The sequence below is a fragment of the Neolamprologus multifasciatus genome, chromosome 11 (genome assembly GCF_963576455.1).
Source record: "Neolamprologus multifasciatus chromosome 11, fNeoMul1.2, whole genome shotgun sequence".
NCBI lineage: Eukaryota > Metazoa > Chordata > Actinopteri > Cichliformes > Cichlidae > Neolamprologus > Neolamprologus multifasciatus.
In genome coordinates, this window is record NC_140449.1 from 25,031,088 (window position 1) to 25,052,978 (window position 21,891).

Genomic DNA, 21,891 nt, shown 5'->3' on the forward strand with positions numbered 1-21,891 from the left:
AACAAAGTAATTTTTGATAGAATTTGTAAATATTTTTTTAACCGCACTTCTTCATAATCTACTTTTTAATTCGATACTCTTCCCATATTAGCATCTTCATCATCCCAGTTCTCATTTACCGCCGTAATGATGTTGCTGTTGCACTCCTGCGCTCAAAACGCCGACATTTCCGTCAGGACATCAAGTCAGCGTTTTATTGATTGTCAGACTCCCCGCCTACCGGAGACACTACTGAAAACATCGCTTTACCTCCAGCACTTATCAGAAAGGTGAGCTCAGATCACCTTTTGCGCTGTGTTGGGGAGGTTTTCCCGCAGGCGGAGGCGGAAGACACTTACACCTGCGAGATGAAACTAACTAAAACTTTCGCGGAGTTTCAGCTGGGCTGGCCTCACATGCATTACGTCTTTGCTGTGCTCTGTCTTTTTGTCGTGGTTTATAAATTAACAATTCTACTTGCGAAAAGAAGGGAAGCACTGCAAAACTCCCAAGCTTTTTGGGGGCCGCCGCCACACTGGCTGTTTGGACATATTCTCGAGGTAACTGTATCAACACACTCGCAGCAGCTGTAACATGTGTAACCGTCCAGTAAAACGGACCACACCATGTTGGAGAACACCATTCTGCAAACAGAGACACACAGTTGACAAACAACACAATTTACACGAGTAAAGTCTGCCTGCTGTGATGTGTTTCAGTTGTACTTTTTCTCTTTCAGTTTAAACAAGATGGGACCGATATGGACAAGGTAGTGAAATGGGGACAGGAGTACTCATATGTTTTTCCAATCTGGTTTGGCCCCTTTCTCAGTATCATCAATATTCAGCATCCAGATTATGCAAAAACTATCCTGACATCATCAGGTGTGAGAAATGTTTTACTAGTTGTTGTGTTGATGCACATTTATAACTGTGTAGTAAAGTTAAAGGTCCCTAACACCATTTTTATTTGTTATGTTTCCTAACAGAGCCAAAAGATGATTTTGTCTACCGGTTTATTGAGGGTTGGATTGGTAAGGCTCATTTTTCTCCCTTCTACAGCATTTTGTTAAAGTGCAGATTTGTTTGTTTTGCTGCTATCCTCACTCGTGCACATGTTCTTCAGGAAATGGGTTGTTGGTGTCAGAAGGTCAGAAGTGGTTCCGCCACAGAAGGCTCTTAACACCAGGTTTCCATTATGATGTTTTGAAACCATACGTAAAATTGATGTCAGAGTCTGCTGAGACTATGTTGGTACGTTAAAGACAATTTAGTTGCATAATTGATAAATAAAAAGTCAAAGTCATGATGTGTTGGTCAGCACGTGTCAGTAAATATCATAGAAGTAAAGCAGGAGCAGTGTCTGTATCCTGCAGAGAGATCACATCTGTTCTCTCATTGTTGGCAGGATAAGTGGGAAAGTTATGCAAGCACAAATGAGCCTTTTGAATTGTTTAAACACGTGAGCCTCATGACACTGGACAGCATTATGAAGTGTGCCTTCAGCTGCTACAGCAACTGTCAGACAGAGGGGTGAGCCCAAATGAATCTTTTTAAAGAGTCATTTACAGTGTCAGTTTTATGTTGAGTCGTTTGTTGTTGTAAATCTGCATTTAATGTTTGCCTCCTTTGTCATTTCAGTGGAACAAATGCATACATCAAAGCAGTTTATGACCTCAGTTTTCTAATTGACCTTCGGCTCAGAATGTTTCCGTACCACAGTGACCTCATTTTCCACCTTAGCCCACATGGTTTCAGATACAGAAAAGCCCGTCAGGTGACCCTCAGTCATACAGGTAAGCTTTGCTTTGATTCATCTGAACCGTTGCCAAAAATCAGTGAGCCTCACATTATAGTGTCAGATCTACAAATGCTTGCATTTTATATTCTTTTCTAAAGAGGAAGTTATAAGAAAGAGGCAAGAAGCACTAAAGGAAGAGAAGGAGCTTGGACAAATACAGGCAAAGAGATATTTGGACTTTCTGGACATCCTTCTCTTTGCAAGAGTATGTTATGTGTCATCAGTTTCAGCCTCTTACTTCAACACATTTCACTTTGTAGGATTTGCTTAATGTATAGGCAAGTCACAAACTGGGGTTTTCCTGCATAGAGGTCATACAGAAAATAAGGCAAGTGCCAACTTGAGATCGTGTCAGATATCTGAAGTACTGGCCTAAAGCTGAAATAGCATATGCATGCAGCAAATAAGCAAAGATGCATGCTGTTACCAAGCTGCATGTTAATGTCCTCTGACACAAAGACGATGATCAGCCTTTTCACCCTCATGAGCAGCAACCTGAATACAAAATCTCTTTTGTGTAGAGACTGGTCAACACTGGTTAGTGTTTTGTCCAGTTTCTTTTCCAAAAACTTCTCTAAACGGCAGCTTGTAGGGGCTGTCTCAGCTAGCATGTTTATTCTCTTAGTAGACTTAGCTTTCATGACATGGGTTCATGCTGTGACTCACTCTTCATTTCAACAAAGTTTAAAAGACATAAAATGATCCAATTTTTATTTATTTTTTATTTTTATGTGTTTTAACTGAAAATCACACAAATTGAAAAATCTTATTTATATCACTTAAATACATAATTGTGTAATATTTGTATAATATTAATATAATCAACCGATAATGGAAGAATAGAAAGAATTCTTCCTTTATGAGTATATCATAGCAAATAGTTGTCCTTGGCAGGAAAAATTTTAATCAATTATTAACTGCATGGCAAGGGTTTGCTTAAAAAAACAAACAATTAGTGCTATATATGGCTTAAGAAGAACAGCGGACCTTGATACTTGGCTGCTGAATAAATTCCCAATTTTATAAAGGTATCTGTATAAGGATGAATGTTATCCAGCTAAAGCTGAGTTAAAGTCGGGTGATGCAGTAATATAATGAGCCTGAACAGTAAAAGTAACAAAGCACTTTTATTGAGAAGCCCAGTTAGAGTGTAGTGCAGTCCATTCTGTCTTTTATCAACCGTAAATATCCTTTATTTCAACGGCAGGATGAGAACCAGCAGGGTCTGTCAGATGAAGATATGCGGGCAGAAGTGGACACCTTCATGTTTGAGGGCCATGACACCACAGCCAGTGGCCTGTCTTTCATCCTCTACTGTCTGGCCTGCAACCCAGAACATCAGAAGATTTGCAGGAAGGAGATTATGGAGGCCTTGCATGACAAGGAAACCATGGAGTGGTAGGCTTATGAAAGGACAACATTGCAATAGGGAAACAAGTTGGTGCCATTCTGTGGTACCAAAATTTTATTAGGAGACATATAAACAAGATTTCTTATTAGTTGACTTCACTAACACTGCATGTCGGTCTCATTTTAAGGGAGGATCTCAGTAAAATCCCATACACTACAATGTGCATAAAAGAAGCTCTCCGCCTTTACCCCCCTGTACCAGGAATTGCCAGACAAACCACCAAAACTGTAACCTTTTGTGACGGGAGAACAGTGCCTGCAGGTCAGTGGTTTTACTCTGTTGTTATTATCAAAGAGTAAACATTAAATGTCTTCACTTAATAATGCTTTTGGAAACATTTTATGCTACATGGTAAACACAAACTCTTAACCGACTTTGTTTGTCTTTACATACATAAATTACTTTTCTTTACAATTCAATAAAGGACCTATATTGACTTAATACTTAATACTTTATTATTCTACAAGGGTACGTTGGTATTATTTGATTGTATTGTCACATACAGTTTCTTTTCTATAAACTAGTATAAATCTCTTAAACGTGTGGTGTAATTGCTTTGTCAGTGCGGCATTCTTCCAAATGGGAGTATGTTGGCACCAGATTATTTTCATATACATTATATGGGCAGAAAGTACACCGCCGCCTACACATTACACTCACTGGAACTGCTCAGCCATGGGAACCCAAGAGCCATGAAGCTCCAGGCACACAGTTTTTGTGCTGATGTTGATGCCAGAGGAGGTTTGGAGCTCTGCAGTTACTGAGTCAGCAGAGCGTTGGAGATTTTTATGCACTCTGCAACCTCACTGTACAGAATGGTGCACATCAGACTAATGCTGGGTTGTGCTACAATAGTTATCCTTGGTCAGAAGGAGAGGCTGACATCCAGGGAGTAGATTGTAAGAGGTGGAGTTTATTTATACTCGGATTGATGGTACAAGGAGATATGGCATGGTATAGGATGTGGAGGGGTGATATGGTGTGGTTTCTGCGATCAAGAACAGGAAATACAGTAGAACATGAATAAAGATTAAAGGGTAATAAAGCTGGCCACAAATTCCTCCACAACAAATCTGCTAAGGCGGTGCATCAACCTGGTACTGTTTCATAAGAGCAATCACATTTATTAAAGTACTACCCAAAATGGGCCACAAGATGGCACTCCAACACAAGAGATGACATTTTTTAGCCCCAGCTCTTCTCATGCCTTCGGCATATTTTGATGGTGTAGGAACCAAAGCAATCAACTCCAGTTGACGAGAAAGCAGGTTTGTGGATCTGGAGTCTTGCTGCGGGCAAATCAGCCATTTTGGTGAGAATTTCTGGCACTCTACACATTGTCTTTGATGTCTCCAGATTACTTGTCAACCTCTGATGATCCAATAAGTGTGCCCTATCTCTGCAAAGACATGCTCTGGACTATGGTGCAACAAAATCACATCAAAGTACTGGACAAGGAGCTTAGTTAGTGGGTGTTCAGGAGGTAGCACAGTAGGGTGTATGGTGTCTGAGTCCAGACCTTCAACGCATCTCAGGTGACATCCAACCCTTATCAGGCCAGTAAGCGGATCATATTGAAGGCAGGGCGAACAAAGTTGACTATTTGGGGACAGAGGTTTTCCCTTCATCAGGGCCATCACATCTTCAGGGAAACATATTGAGCTGACTTTAAGGTGGCTATCTCTGCTTCCACATCATCAGTGGCGGTCATTGGAGGAGAAGCTGCCCCGTGATGAGCATGGTAAGTGGCTTTCACAAGCTCCTCCCAAGATGTGAAGTTCCTGGGGCTGGAGTAAGAGACTTTGCCACTGTGACAAGGCCACATAACAACCCCTCATCTGTAGTCTCAGCCCTACCAGTAGGGCCAGTGCACTGAACTTTGTTGCATAAACTGGGGGCCCTGAGCCCAATGGCCATCAGCCAGGTTTTCCACTGATATGACATACCTCCACTGGTGAGAACCAGTGAGCTCCTGGATTTCAGCAATTCAAGTCCCGACAAAGACCTTGTAATGGCAGAAATCAGACTGCAACCAACTCAGCACAGTAGTAGAGTCAGTCCACAAGATAGTATTTTGCAGCGGTAGAGTAAGCTAGGTTTGGAGAGTCTTAGCAAGCTGCGCTCCAGTGAGAGCAGCACTGATCTCCAGCTGAGGCGTTGGCAATCTCTTCCGAGGAGCAAATCGGGATCTTGCCATCAGGAATGTAGTGCTGACATGTTCGTGGCAATCTGTGGTCCTCAGATAAGCTTTCTCTGAGGCATCACAGAACACATGCAGCTCAAAGGTGAAACTAGAGAGTCTGTAACAGGTGGCATATAACACCTTGGTAAGGTAATGCTCTGCAAGTATGGTAGCTCCTTCTCCCATTCTACCCAGGCGGCACAAAGGACACCGGTGACAGGTTCATCCCAGCCACATAGAATGTACAAGAATCTTCCCTCTAGTGGTATAGGGAATGAGAAACACTACAGGGTCATATTGGCTAGCAAACACCTTGTACGCATTGCGAAGAGTTGGTGCTGTGGGCAAGGTATCAGTGGGGCAATGCCAACATAATCCAAGCATTGACTCTTGTGGGTCAGCTTGGTAAGAAGTCAGCCAGAGCTCACAGCTGTCAGAACGGGCAGTAGTAGGCAGGTAGGACACCACCTCTGGCACATTACTGGCCCACTGCAGTATTTCAAATCCTCCCTGCCCAGTAGTTGCCTCGTTTTATCCAGGAGTTGTTTAGCTTGGTGTGGAGTCAGAAGTGACTGGAGACAGTTGTCCACATAAATGGCAGTGTGGACAGATTCGTATACATCTTCATTCCCCCTCACGGAGGTGTTGCACATGCCGCTGTAAAGCATAAGTGGTGCAGCAAGGGCTGCAAGTCATGCCAAATGGTAACAGTCACCATTCATACACATTAGGTGGATGCTCCTGTTGTCCATCCCTCCAAAGAAAGCGAAGCAGAGGCTGATCTTTGGAAAGCAAACGTACCTAATGGAACATGGCCTTTATATCCCAGCTTATGGCCACCGCATGCTGGCGGAATCGGAGTAACACGCCAAGGAGCAAAGGGCTAAGCGTGGGGCCTGGCAGCAGGAGGTCATTAAATGCAGTTTGCTGGTACAGGAAGATGCAGTTGAAGACTAGGCAGGTTTTGTTGTTGTGATGCACAAGATGGTGTGGAATGTACCAGGATTCAGTTGAACCATTCACCTCCTCTGGAGTCAACTTTACCAAATTGCCAGCCTTCTCCACTGTCTTGACCTCCTGGTTGTATGTCTGTGCTCTGCTCGGGTCCTTGCATAGTTGATGCTTATTGGCTCTTTGAAGAGCCATGACAGCCTCTTGAGGTGCCTTCACCTGAGGAAACTCTTTGCAGCGAAGCAATGGAGTAGCTAACTGTTTCCGGGCTGTCTTTGATTTAAGGATATCTATTGCCTACTGGTCCTCCTTTGACCTAGTGACCTCCTTTTCATTTCTGAAAGAGAGGACATCAATATACCACAGCCTTTCAATATTTTTGTAGAGCTGTGGTGTCTGTGTGATGAAAGACGAGCATAAGCATGCCTGTTCATCCGCTGGATGTGGTAGACTTTTGGCGAGTCCCTGTAGCGCCCACCCCAGCTCAGTACAGACTGCTACTGGCCCTCCAGGTGGTCCCCGGATCACCGGTCAAATGGGAGTGAGAAGGTGCAGGTGATCTGATCCAATCAGGATCATAGGTTTCACCTGGCTGAAACCTTTGAAGTGAAGTCTTTGTAGGTGGCTGTACTTCTTTTTGAGTGTTTCCACTGGACAGGATTGCTCAGCTAGAGCCAGTTGTTCTACTGTGAAAGCATTCAGTATTTGATGCCTCATCTTTGGCTTACCTTTAGTGGACACCTCCAATGATATGCTTCCCCCATTCAGCTGCAGGACATCCTGTCTGATGGTTTGTAGGGAAAGAACCTCATCTGTCTGGGCAAGGCCAAGGAACTTCACAGCAGCAGGCAATTTTATGGTTCTCTCGGAACCATCATCCAGCACGGCAAAGGTGTCCATGGTCCTCTTCCCATTGTGGAGTTGGACTCTTACCATCTTCAACATCACCTTACCGGAGTGACTGGGATGGTCAACATAGATGACACTGGATGCAGTACACATGGTCAGAATATTGGGGTTTTGTTCTTTACCCTTGGCAAGGACATGTAATACAAGGAGGTGTTGCTCACCACAAGTGCTGCAGGGTTTCTTAAGTGTGCCTTCAGCAGAATGATTCCAGCCACATCTCCAACATTTATTCTTATCTTTGATCCAGCCCACAACAGCGACCATGTCTAGCCTGGAGAAATCATTGCATCCACTCAAGTAATGCTATGTTCCTTCAGAGAAAGGGCAGTAAGGCTTGAAACTTTCTCTTTTCTTCTGCATTGCAACAGCCTTTGTTGCTGTGGATGGACCACAGCAGGTGGTTTTGTGGCTGTGGGGTTGGGTCCATAATAAATGGAGGCCAACTTTGTTCTGTGTTTGGCTTCCAACAGCTCCAGCTTCTCTGAAGCATACAACTCTGTGGCCTGTCAGGAGACCTGCATGGCTTGGGTCTTGCACTCCAACCACTCTGCTAGGACGAAGAGGGTATGAGTGCGATTTGATCCAGACTTGGTTAAGGCAGTACTCTGCAAAGCTATCCCGTTAACTAAAAGGGAGTTTGATAAGTAATGAGTCTACATGGGATCCACAGTGGAGTTCACTCTCTGCCACCCCATCCATAGTGGTAAGCATCCCCACTAGACTGGCAACTGACAGGGAAAACACTTCAAAGGCTTGTGAGTCACCTGGTTTTATGAATGGTGTACACAGGATGGCGAGAGTTCACTCTGTATCAGCTGTCGTGGCTGACCATACTTCTGTTCGAGAGCCCTCATTGACTAGTATATGGAGGTGTACAGCACTTGGGAACTTCAAGTGATCGAGCAAGATCTGATATTTATAATCCTCGGAAAAGTGCTTGTGAGGCCCAAGAACACTATCCAGTCCTTTCTTCAGTAAAGCAAAGTCTCTCTCCTTCCCAGAACTAAAACAGTGAGCATGGGCTTAGGAATGCCATAGGAGGATATGGTGTATGCTTGTTTAGTTTGTATGATAATGATCAGCTAGACACACCCTATAATCTTTTAATAATAATAATAAACTAAGTACACATTTCTTTCAAATGTAGGTTCTGTTGTTGGAATAAGTGTGTATGGAATTCACAGGAATGCATCTGTCTGGGAAAACCCTAATGTAAGTAAATTCAATTTTATTCCCACCCCAACTTACTACATGGAATACATCATCAACAAAATCTATGATGAAATAAAATTATGAAGTTTTTCAGCACTCTGCTCATAAGGCTGCATATAATTTATCAAATAACTGAAGAAGCAATCATGAAACTGGGGCATTAAATGAATTACTAGTGCTGTATTTGCTTTTTTTTTTTTTTTTTTTTTTTTTTTTTTGTGCTGTATTTGCTGAGGTGGGTAGTTCCCTGGTGCCAAAGTGGACATCAGAACAGATTCAAGCTGGTTTAATGACTTACTATATTATGTGTGTCAGAATGCAGTTTTCTCTGCGCAAGTGGTAAGAGTGATAAGGTTCAGAAAACAAGTACACATAACACTGCTCTCTTTCTTTGTCCTGTATTACATTAGGTCTTTGACCCTCTGCGTTTCCTACCAGAGAACATTGCCAAGAGATCTCCTCATGCTTTTGTGCCCTTCTCAGCTGGGCCAAGGTTTGTCCTCACCTGAAACTATATCACTGTATAGAGACCGTTTGTAGTAGTCTCAAGTATGTGAATGTGTAACTTAGCACTGACCCCATTTACATCAACACAATAAAAACTGGCTTTATAATGGGCTAAGGCAGACCTTCCCAAAGTGTGGGGCCCGCCCCCTAGGGGGGGCGCAGAGCCATTGCAGGGGGGGCACGGCATGAAAAGGGAAAAAAACAAAACAATGCTTGGACACTGCTAGCACGGGGCGCCCACACAAACGCAAAGCAGGAGATGAAGCATCGCTGAATATGTTTCCAAACCAAATTCATTCTAAGCCAAAGAATAGAAAATATGGTGAAGCATATCTGCCCTTTGGTTTCACCTGCACAAGTGCCGAGGTAGGTCTCCCCTGCGTAATTGGTTTTCCCTTCGTTGGGAGCAGCGCTGGGCTGTTCAAACCACGGACAAACAGTATCCCAGGGGTGGGGGGGGGGGGGGGGGGGGGGGGGCGAATATTTTTCTTGTAAAACAAAGGGGGGGGGGGGGGGGGGGGGGGCCAGCAAAAAAAGTTTGGGAACCACTGGGCTAAGGCAAGTAGGGGAAAGGGTGAACCCACTGTAATCTAAGATTGATCCCATTTAAAATACAAGCACCTTTGGCCCTGAATGTTAAAAAATAACATACTATACTGATCCCTCCTATTCATTTTCGTCATGTCCTAATCTCAGAAGGATCAAATTATTTTCAACATTTTTCAATTCTTTTGAATATATCCTTGTATATTTCTTACATTTAATATTTTCCTCCCTCAGAAACTGCATCGGTCAGACCTTTGCTATGAATGAGATGAAAGTGGTGACAGCTCTGACACTGAAGCGATACCAGCTCATAGCGGAGCCCACTATGAAACCCAAGATCATCCCCCGACTGGTTCTCCGCTCACTCAATGGCATCCACATCAAGATCAAACCTTTAGACGCAGAGAGCTAAAGTGCACTAACTGCAAGAACTGCTAAAAATTACTGTATTTAGAAAGTAAATAATTTATGTTGATTTGAAATACTTCTACTATGTAACAAGCTTTTACATATATATTCATGGACTCTGTAATGCAGTTTATGTTTTGGGAGAAATTGTCATTGAGAATATGTGTCACAATACATTGTATATAATTTCCCCAATTTTTTTTTTTTTTTTTTTTTTTTACAAAAATAACAGAGATTACAAATACAAATACATAAATATGTCCTCATTCAAAAATGTCTTGTGACACCTGCATTGGCTTATGGGATGATGATGTCACAATGAAAGTGACATCATCACAGTGAAAATGTAAGCAGTAAAAGTAAAAAGCCGTCGAAAAAATGACTACTCAAGTAAAGTTCAGATACCTGAAAATTCTACTTAAGCACAGTAATGAAGTATTTGTACATCGTTATTTCCCATCTCTGCCTAGTGGTGGCTCAGGTTTGCAGTATCAGTTTCTCAATGACAAGATGTCCACTCAGAATAAAGAAAAAAAAAAACCTCAGCTGGAAATGGCAGTGTTAACCTGTGTTGGGACTAACGCGTTATTAAGTAACGCGTTACAGTAACTACGTTATTATTGTGGTAACGAGCACGGTAACTAGTTATTATGCCAAAATCAGGAAGGCGTTAGTCGTTACTGGGATTTAGATAGGGTCGTTACTCGTTACTTCGTGTGGCGGCTATCGCGGAGCTTCCACAGATTCAATAACATTAGCAAGTGTTGGAGGCCAGCAGGTGGAAGAGAAGGAAAAGAGACCCGAGGCGGCCGCCGGTCCAAGTGTGAACTGAATTTCAGGTAAGAAGTTGTGACCTGCAGTCTATCTGGGTCAGATATAAACCAAGTTAAGGTGGAGTTTATTTTCGTTATTCTGACTTTTTCCGTACTGTGTACTAGCTAGCATGACGGAGTTTCTATACAGCTGGGTGGGTGCTATGAAGTTAATGATGTTGAACTTTATTTTGTCCATAAGTTATTAGAGTTGCCAACCGTCCCGTCTGGTATTCAGAGAAAATATTACGCGTTTCTTATTGAGGTGAAAAGGAACAGTTGGTCCCGTAATTCGGCTACATTGAAAAAGGCACAAAGCTGGAGTTATTCTGTGTCTTTGCTGCACAGCTGCCTCTTCGTCTCTCATTCTCCCCCCTCCCTCTCCCGTTTCTACTTCAATCATGAAAACTAATCAATGATCAGCTGATCGGCTTTTCTCTCTTGTTTGTTTATCGCCCACTTTGCGCCAGAAAGAGGAAACCAGCCGATGTCGCGTTAAACAACAGCAGCACGTTTAAGCTTGATCAGCTGTTGTTAGAATTTATTTAATATTAATTCCTAGTATCAGCTGATGTTTGCTGGAGCCACAGCTGTAAAGCTGCTGGTCATGATGTCGGTTTGTTTATCTGGTGAGAGGGAAACATGAAACCAGGAGATGTCCTTACTGAATCATCAGAGCTGAACAGGTGATGGAGAAACAGGTTTACCTTTTATGTGACATAAATGAGTTGAAGGGAAGTTATGAACTGTTTCTGAGAGACAGATAACGCCAGGATCCTTTTTAGGTAGCTGACAGCTGGTAACTGTGCAGGAGCGGATCTAGCAAAGTTTTGCCAGGGGGGCCAGGTAGGGCATTAACAGGGAGAGGTGGGCACAAAGAAATACTTTTCTTTCTTATTCTCATTTAAAATGTCTAGCTTTTAAAAAATAATTATCTGAATCTTACAAAAAACGATTGATGCATATATACCATCAAAACAGTGAACATCACTGTCACAACAGCGTTTGTTTTCATTCAAAGGCTTTATGATTTTTCCTATAATGGTGGGCCGGTCTCTAGTCAAAACGCCCGGGCCGATTTTTTGTCCCCGTCCAGCCCTGTATGCAGCTCATCTGCAGTCTGGTGTTACCTACATCTTCCTATTCAGAAGGCAGAATTTCCGAGTTCTGAGTACAATCAAAGCACCACAACTGCAATTTTTTGTGTTGGATGTAAAAGGCGCACATGACGCTGTGACGTAGGCTAGAATCATGGCAGCAGTCAATGACGGTCCAGGCGTGGGATTTCTCTCGTGGAAATATGTATTATCTTTTCCTTTCTATTGGTAGGTGGCACAGTGCACTTGTGGCAAGTAAGCAAGCTAGAAGACTGCCAAAGTTATGGAAGCAACACATTAACAAGAGAATTCTGAGTAAAACCAAAGTTACTTTCCCTAGTAACTAGTTACTTTGAAAGTAACGAGTAACTTGAAGTAACTGAGTTACTTTTGATAGAAGTAACTAGTAATGTAACTAAGTTACTATTTTAAAGTAACTTACCCAACACTGGTGTTAACATAACCATTCTTATTAGCACGACCTAAATCATCTGCACACCAGGGATGTCCCTGGCAATTAATTGCTTAGTCAACTAAACGAGGGGGGGGGGGGGGGGGTAGACTAACCAACTAGTCTCAAACTAAGAAACACTCAAAAATAAAGTTACATTTGAAAACCATTTAATGGAAAGTTTCAAAATAAATGATCTGAAAACCATTTTAAACAGTTTTTTTACATTCTTCAGTAATGAATCATGCGGCACCTTGCATTGTGCATTATCAACATTACACATTATACTCCAGAAAATTCACTTCACAAACCGATGTTATATATGAAATGAAAACGTAACTATAACAGATGTTCACGTATTACTAAAATATGACAAGTTAACATTGGAAAACAAATAAATTGCAACTGAAAGGCCCAGAACTTAAACAATTTCAAGTACTTGGTTGTTTCTTTGTATGTAATTTGGGCATCCAGTTCATAAAACCCACAAAATCAGGAATTAGAATACTGTGAAGACATCAGCCCAAATTTTACAGGTTTTCCCAGGTGTCATCAAATTGCTTCACCTTGGTTCAATTGCCCCAGTTAGATTCAATATGGGGAAGACTGCAGACTTCACAACTGGCCAGAAGAGAATCATTGATACCCTCCATTGGATGGGTAAGCCACAAAAGTTCATAGCTAAGGAGGCTGGCTGCTCACAGAGTGCTGTGTCCAAGCATATCAATGGAAAGTCTAGTGGACAGGCAAAATGATCAAGATGACCATGGCCTTCAGTGGATTATCAACCAGAGAAAATTCAAGAATCTGGCAGAGATCCAGAAAGAGTGGAATGAGGCAGGAGTCACAGCTCCAAAAACCACCACATCTAGGCACATCCGGGAGATGGGCTACAACTGTTGGGTTCCTCGGGTCAAACCCCTTATGAGCCTGAGCCAAAGTCAGAAGTCTCTCAACTGGGCCAAGTAGAAGAATGACTGGAGTGTTGGCCAGTGGTCCAAGGTCCTTTATGAGGTCATCATCTGAAATGGTTTTCCAAAAGTCTTGAAGGAGTTCCTAGAGATGCTGAGCACTTGTTGGCCCTTTTGCCAAGCACTCTGCGGTCCACCTCATCCCAAAACATCTCCATTGGGCTTAGGTCAGGTGACTAGAGGCGCAGCACTCCATCTTTTTGGTCAGTTAGCCCTCACACAGCCTGGAGGTGTGTTTGGGGTCATTGTCCTGTTGAAAAATAAATGGCGGTCCAACTAAACTCAAACCGGATGGGATGTATGACGCTGCAGGATGCTGTGTTAGCCATGCTGGTTCAGTGTATTTTCAGTTTTGAATAAATTTCCAACAGTGTCACCAGCAAAGCACCCCAACACTATCACACCTCCTCATCCATGCTTCAGGGTGGGAACCATGCATATAGAGACCATCTGTTCACTTTTTCTGTGTCGCACAAAGACATGGCGGGTGGAACCAAAGATCTCAAACTTGGCAAAGTACAGATTTAGATTAGTTCCTTGGCCCCGAAAAAAGACAAAAACACATGATGAAGCCAGATAATTATGCTGTTATCATTCACTTATCATTCAGTAAAAGTGAAAAGGTTTCCGTTTTTATTTACACTTTTGTGCACCTTTGTACATTGTGCGCCAGTCTCCTGCAGGCCTGTTAGACAGCATGCGTACATGCTTCTACAAACCAGAAATCTGATTCACCATCTTGCTTTAGGAAGGCAGAGATAGAAGTGAATATGTGTGGCAAGACCACTGCACTTAAGTCCCGACTTCAGTTTCACTGCCTATCTCTCCTGTTAGACAGGCCAGGTGCTGGAGCAATTTCACAACAAGAGTCGTTCAAGCGTGTGCAGAAGTGTCACAAAGACACGCTATAATCCCCTTCTGCAATTCATACACAACGGGTGAAAGTATCAAGAAGGGCCAGAAAGGCTCACGAGTCAAAAGTACTCTTTTATTTACAGTCATATTACAAAATCCACCCAAAAAATCCACACACCCACAACAACAAAAAGTCACCAACACAGGTTGGATAAAAATGAAATGACATCCTCTTTCTTTTATCTCAGATTTCCAACCTTTCACTGATTTAAGATCCTAATAACTGATCACTTGAATTTCCTATAAAAACTCCTAAAATGCATTGCATCTTCTGTCGCTACCTTATAAAGAAATAAACTCAAGCCGACTGGTTTAACTTTTTGGCCCATGTCAGACCAGGCACCACATCAAAAAAAAAAAAACAATGTTATGTGGCAGCCTTGTGGTCAGAATGCATGCTGCGCTGAGAGCACAGCATTTAATCTGCGATTCCAGCTAGGAACCTTTGCTACAAATCACCAAACAGCTCCTCTCAATTACTACTACGTCTGTTCTGTCCACATTTGAAAAAGAAAAATCCAAAACACTATAAAATATAAGATGTAAGACAATTTAATGGTCCACCGAAACTTGGCCAATTTAGCCACAAACTTGGCCATAAAAGTTCATTTAAATGCCCAGCAGAACAAAACTGTGAGAGTACACCTGTGAGGGCAACAAACCAACCAAAGTAATATACTTGAAAAAGCCAAAGAGCACATATGTTCAGAATACTGTTTGGACAGGGCAAATAGCTTATCAGCGACATGTGAACGTTTAGAAGCTTGAAGTTCCACTTTCATGTGATGCCACATATATAGCAATAATTTTTGCAAGTGTGTAGCCAGTGTCACCGAAAATGCTGACCTTTGTGCACAACCCACCACCTAGTGGCTTGTTGGAAAAAACACAGGACACTTAGGTTCATATGATGCTGGTCTAATATATGGAATGAAAAGCTTGCAGTCAATAATACACATGTATTATATGTTTTCATGATAAAAAATCAGCCCTGTGTTTTGACAGAAAAGTATGTTTTGCTTTCCTTTAATAGTATTTTCAACATTCTAAAGGAGTGAAAAAAAATATAGAAATTGTAGAAAAAATACAACCTTACATCAAATTTGTCAAAAACGTAACTCAATGACCCACCATATCTTCGTAATGAATCACTCAGATAACCATACCTGCCACTTTGAGCCTCAGATGCTAAGTCCTCTAAATGTATTTTAATCCTCTTTGCAATCAGTATGCTTCTACTTATCAGCTACCAGTTTAACAGATGTAGACACATCTTGTGACAGACCAAAACAGAACTTGTGTAATGACATTGAGAACACAACAAAGTAAAAGAACAAAAAAAAAATGGAAGTGAATGGCATCTCGTCCAGGTCACAGTCCTTGATGTTTCTGTTGGTAACCTGAGAGTCAGCACCTTTGAGAAACTGTTAGATGTGTGTCCTGATGAATTTAAGGCTTTCAGCCTCTCTACCTCTGTGTGACTGATGTATATTGGAGTGTCTTTTCCTCAGATAAGTAATGATCTTCTTGCCCTTCTCTACTTTTAGGGCAAGATTATTTTCCTGACACCGAGCCACCAGTCCTATCACTTCTCTATCCCGTCCCTACCCAATCACATATGCAAATGTTATAATTCTGGTATTGATCAGGTGGTGCACACACTCATATGTGAAGACAGCATGTGGCAGTGTACTCAGCACGTGCCCCTGAGTAATACCAATGCTCACAGTTCTGATGTTTGATGTCTGGTTTTCAACTCTGACTGAGTGGGGTCTATCTTACAGGAAGTTCAGAGCTCTGTTACAGAGAAAGGGTGTGAGTCTGAGTAACAGCAGCTTCTCAGAGAGTCTGACAGCATTAAATGCAGCTTCAGTCATTTCACAGCATTTTCACAGATGTGTTACCTTTGATTGGACTGATTCTGTATGCATGTGTGGTGGTGTGAAGGCAGAATACCGGTAAATGTGACTAAATGGTGTTGATAATGCCACCCGGGGAGGGGGTTACACCCCAGGAGAGATTACAGTAGCTAGTGCAAATGTTGTACTAGTTACAAAAGCCCACAGGCTTGTTATTAACAAGCAAAAGTAAGGACAAAACTACTCAAAGCGTAGAGCAGAAAAAAACTTTTTGTTGTTCTTTAATTAAAATTCTCGTATCGCTTCCTGTTCCTGCTCAAACACAGTGATGTTTCTGAGTAGCTTATCTGCTTAGCAATTTAATTAAAAACTTTTAAATACATTATTTTTTCATAGTATAATCTTCACGTGCTTCATCCAAAGCACACTTTCTGTGTACTCACTACCTAATTTATAGCCAAAGTATTCACTCACTGTCTTTGTACTGTTTCACTAGCTTAGCTTAGCTCGTAGCCGACTCGTTAGCACCATGGCTACTTCACCTGTCGCTCCTGCACTTTCCTGTTCATTGTGTCAGATATTTAGCTACTCCTCGGCCTCCTTTACCAGTAATGATACCTGTAACAAATGTAGCATATTTGCAGCTCCGGGGTCCAGGATTACTGAATTGGAGGTCACTAAAATCAATATTGAATCGGTGTGTAACTTTGCCAAAACAATGTCGGACTCTGTAGTTTTCTCTGGTCCCCTCCCCTCCCCAATCAGACCAGGAGTGACATGTTTAGCCGGATGTTCTCCTTAAATTGCTTGCTGACTGAGTGGTGTCCCAGAAACGATGTGGGCTTCATAGATAATTGGCAAACCTTCTGGAGGAAACCTGGTCTTGTTAGGAGAGACGGCATGCATCCCACTTTGGATGGAGCAGCTGTCATTGCTAGAAATATGGACAAATTTATTAAACCCCCCAAAATTTGACTATCCAGAGTTGGGACCAGGAAGTAGAGTTGCAGTCTTACACGGCTACGGCTCTCTACAGCTTCTCTCCTCCTGCTACCCCCCCCCCCCCCCCCCCAAAAAAAAAAAAAAAATCCATCTCCATTGAGACTGTGTCAACTCCCAAACAGACAAAGAAACCAGCAAAACAAAAACAACTAAAAACCAGCAATAAACAGCTTAAACATAAAAAAATCACAAAGAAAGAATAATACAGTATCCACATCTGAACCAAAGAGTAAAACAGTGAAATGTGGATTATTAAATATTAGGTCTCTCTCCTCCAAGTCTCTGTTAGTACATGACTTAATAATTGATCAACAAATCAATTTACTCTGCCTTACAGAAACCTGGTTGCAGCAGGATGATTATGTTAGTTTAAATGAATCAACACCCCCGAGTCATTCTAACTACCAGAAATCTCGACGCACAGGCCGAATGGGCGGTGTGGCAGCAATTTTTCACACCAGCCTATTAATTAACGAAAGACCATGTGAAGTGCGCTCTGTTACCGCTCTGGTCTTTATTTATATACAAAAGTAGGTGAATTCGTTTATTACATTGGAATGTGAATGTGTATATGTGTGTGTGCACGTGCGTGTGTGTGCGTGTGTGCCAGGAGAGGCTTCTCTACCTGCAGTGGTTTGTCCTGCGTGTCATGTCCTGTCTGTCTCTGTGGGTTGGTGTTGTGGTGTATAAAATAAGTGAGTGAGGTACTCACATTGTTTTCAATTTAGGCTATGCGGATATGACTGCTATTAACACTGCCATTGTTATTTTAGTTTAGGATTTTCCACCTTTGATTTTGATGTTATTTTATTTTTCAGGGTGGATTTTCTGATTTCAGTTTGCATTTTATTAGTTTCTGTGTCTGTGTTTTTGTTTTTATGATGTGGGTGGTATTAGTGACATAGGTCAAATATAAGTAAAACAGTACAGTACAACACATTTGACTCACAGTCATTTTCACCACAGCCTCCTCTTTGTGTTTCCATCTTTGACTAAACACCAAAGCTTAAAACATTTCCTTTATTTTCTTTAATGTCTGTTGCTTTTTTAAACAACACATTTAGTGAGTTTTGGTTTATTTCTTAAGACTATTTTTCTGTTGTTTTCACTTTTTTGTATACTTTACTTTGAATAAAACACTTTAACAAATAAAAGGATCCAAAATATTATTTTCAGTGACTATCCTCAGCAGAATGTCCTCACAATATGAACACACATATTGCTCACAGTAATAATCATACTATATCCTTTTGTCTGCAGGCTGTTATTGTTTTACTATCACTGATGCTCATTATTGATTAACACTGCAGACACAGTACTGCTGTGGTTTTAACAGTTTTAACAGCCTTCTTTATGCAACCTTTTGCTTAGATGCTTTTTTACTGTGGTCATATTTTATATGGTGATTATGTAAAATCTAAAACTGCAAGACAAAATACAGCTGTAAAATAAATTTAACGTAAAAAGTATTTTTTTCTTTTAACAACAAAAATAAATTGTTTATAAATTTGTTTCAATTGATGAGCTCGAGTAAATTAATGTACCTAATAACTTTCCTCTTTGTGAAAGCAGCATTTAATTGCCGTAACATTTTGATGTCAACTTAAAGGACTTCTTTACCTACATTTTTTTTATCTTAACTTGATCTGCAAGGTAATCAGAAACTGCTTTCATGTGGTTCATGAATGGACCTCACCTCTGTACTGAGCAACAACAAAAAAATGTTGTTACATAACATCTGTATCGCACTGAAAGCTTCTCATTAAAATTATCTCAATCCATGTTTAGAACACCCGCCTTGCCTTCAGAGAATTAGGTAAAAGTTCAGTTAAAGATTTGATTTGAAATCATTCCTTTGTTGGAAAAAAAGACTCATGGTTTCAGATTTTCCCCTTGAGAAGCGTGTGGGTGAAGTTACAATTTAAGTAATTTGAGGAATCAGTTACTACATCAAATGACAGCAAGGATGGAAAGTATAATTCTAACCAGTGCCCTTTAATGACCTTACCTATTTTAACAGTCAACTGAAAAGCACTTTGGACCAACCCATATTGTTTTAAAATGTGCTATATAAACAAAAATGACTGCAATTATCCTGGACTTTTTTTTCTCTATACTTTTATTTCACTACAATCACTAGAGGTCATGTGATTAATTCTTTTGCCGGGTGTCCTGATGATAATTGATGAATAAACCACTGAAGACTCTTCTTCCACCTGCAGTAAAAAGCAATACATTTCATTACCCAGACAAAGCAACACGCACACACTTCATTTCTGCATGAGAGTGTTAGGTTACACCGCGATGTCAGCACAGACACTTACCCTGCTATTCAAGCCACAGCAACAAATTTGAACAGGAAATGCTTTGGTGAGACAGAAGCAGAAGCATATTCAGAATCACAGGGGGAAAGCAAACCATTTAATAAAAAAAACAATAATGTACACAGGAAGTGGAAGTGAGGAGCAGCTGCATAGCCTACCTGAATGTAATCTTGGTTTGAAGCAAAAAATTATAAGTGCCATTAAAATGACACATGATACTGATATACCACAAATAAGTGGGATCCAGTCTTCAGGCTCTTTTTGAAAACCTGTTAAACCAAAAGCTAAATATTAATATTTCTTTGATTCAGGTGTAAAAGGTTCACAAACAGCATATGGCTAAACACCCACCTGTTGTTGTGCTAAATGATGATGTGTGAGTGGTAGTAACTGTAGTGTATCCATCAAACACTGAATCTATATTGCACTTTAGGGACCCGTGTGGATGTACAGGCACAGATGTAGTTGAAGTTCTGTTTGGATTATTTGATTTCATGCCACACGTCACAGCGCAAGATGCAGATGAATCCTTACTGTCATATACTGTAAGTAAAGATCAAAAGGTTACATCAGGTTATCTTCTACTATGAAACAATGATGTTTGTGTGTTAGTTTCTCACCTGTAACTACACACAAATTGATAGTGACTCGCTTAATACTGTGTCCGACACAACTACTCATCCAGCAGGTATATTTCCCAGCATCTTCTCTTCTGACATTTCCAATATATATAGACTTGTTGAAAGTCAAATTGTCTGTTGTTGCTCTTAGTTCTGATTTCCCAACAGCAGTCGTTGCTTCAAAAGTCCAAAAGTTTATTTTATCAAGTTTACTTGAACATGTGTGCTGAAAACTGCTGCCAGCAACAATGTAAACTGTCTTATTGTCTTCTTTCCACGTTTCTGAAAAAAGAGAGGTAAAGGATTGTGAGAATTATTATTTGGCAAATTTAAAAATCTTTACATGATCACAGGTAGATTCTGCCTTAACAGAAAAAAATATGACAGCAGGACAAACCTTTCTTCACTATGATGTCAGTGGACTTTTGGCATTTTTCTTGGCAAGTTTCACACCAGTACACACCTTCATCATCCTCAGTAAAATAACTGATGACCAAGGAATGATTGGATCCAATTTTCAGTTTGGGATTGGACATTTGATGATATTGCACTCCACTCTTATCTCGGAAGAATAACTGAACCTGCTTACTGCTATGGTCCTTCTTGTAAAACCATTTGAAAGAGTCTGATCGATGGACGTAATGCTGACACGGTATCACAGCTCGACATCCCAGCGAAAAATTAAGTTGTGCTGTGACTGGCAAAATATCACGTTGCTCATTTATATTAACAGTCACTTGAAAAAAATATAAAATATTCAACAGTCAGTTCATCAGTTGTATTTTAAATACATTGTATTTGATTAAGCAATTTGAATAATGAATTTAGTTAAGTAACGATTTGATCAGATACTCACTGTTTCCTGAGAAAGTAGAGAAGTTCCAAACAAGTAAAAAGATGAAAATGAAGCCTTTCTGTTTCATATGGGAGAAATTCCTGTCCCCGCAGAAATAAAACCCAACATGAAGCATCCTGGCTGTACCATTACTGCTCATAAAAAACACAGATCACAAACTCTGCCTCTCAGCTAAAGGTTTTAGATTGAGATTAACAGCTTAAATGAGCCTGACACATCGGAAGTGGTCGAACAGCCAGTACAGAGGAAATTTAGCAAGGTTGTCACCCACACTGTTTTTCTGATGTGGTCTGGCATATGATTTACTTCTTACATTTAGTATGGGTGTTAAGACACAAAATGTGCATCGCAAACCAGTTTCTTTTTTAATATATAGATGCCAAATATGTTCTCACATTGTATTTTATGCTGAGATAATGTTTGCGGGGGTTGAACCAAAACTGTGATTGAGCTGTTTGTACAGTTTATCGTACGGTTAAACTCACTGGAGTTTGGACTTCATGTGCAAACAAAGCACTTGTAACCAACTTATTGACTGCCAAGGACAACAACTGACACAATTACACTTTGGGAATTAAGTATAATACGTACTCTGGATTATTGATTCAGATTACAAAAAATTACATACATACAATGTAACAATGTAAAGTTTGAGGCGTTGTCAAGGGTTTCCTTGCTTGTTAGGTTTTTTAATCATAAAGTCAATTAAATGGAATTTTATTGTGTTCATAATTCTTAAAATAACCTCAAAGTATTTAGTAACTACATGAAGAAACAAGTATGTGACAGGCAAACAGAATAGCCAAAAGGAAAACCTACATTTTTGCGTGTGATGTTCACTTTACATGAGCAGAAATTCTTTCGGTTAACAAACAAAGTAATTTTTGATAGAATTTGTAAATATTTTTTTAACCGCACTTCTTCATAATCTATTTTTAATTGCATACTCTAAATTTCCCATATTAGCACCTTCATCATCCCAGTTCTCATTTTCCGCCGTAATGATGTTGCTGTTGCACTCCTGCGCTCAAAACGCCGACATTTCCGTCAGTACATGAACTCAGCGTTTTATTGATTGT

At 40.8% G+C, this 21,891-nt stretch overlaps 2 protein-coding genes across 2 annotated transcripts; one reads left to right on the forward strand and one right to left on the reverse strand.

Annotated features, from left to right (window-relative positions):
* Positions 1-178: 178 nt before the first annotated feature.
* Positions 179-10,118, forward strand: LOC146508590 (cytochrome P450 4B1-like). The gene is made up of 12 exons (XM_085177942.1): positions 179-539; positions 719-863; positions 968-1,012; positions 1,105-1,232; positions 1,387-1,511; positions 1,620-1,774; positions 1,878-1,984; positions 2,987-3,177; positions 3,318-3,451; positions 8,380-8,444; positions 8,855-8,937; positions 9,732-10,118. The coding sequence occupies exons 1-12, from the start codon at positions 348-350 to the stop codon at positions 9,907-9,909; spliced, it is 1,548 nt and encodes a 515-aa protein (XP_085034068.1). The 5' UTR covers positions 179-347; the 3' UTR covers positions 9,910-10,118.
* An 8,566-nt stretch (positions 10,119-18,684) lies between these two features.
* Positions 18,685-21,798, reverse strand: LOC146508591 (uncharacterized). Its single transcript, XM_085177084.1, has 7 exons — positions 20,813-21,798; positions 20,354-20,692; positions 19,957-20,238; positions 19,688-19,879; positions 19,495-19,605; positions 19,337-19,377; positions 18,685-19,228 (listed from the first exon to the last, which is right to left on the reverse strand). The coding sequence occupies exons 1-7, from the start codon at positions 20,949-20,951 to the stop codon at positions 19,124-19,126; spliced, it is 1,209 nt and encodes a 402-aa protein (XP_085033210.1). The 5' UTR covers positions 20,952-21,798; the 3' UTR covers positions 18,685-19,123.
* Positions 21,799-21,891: the final 93 nt, after the last annotated feature.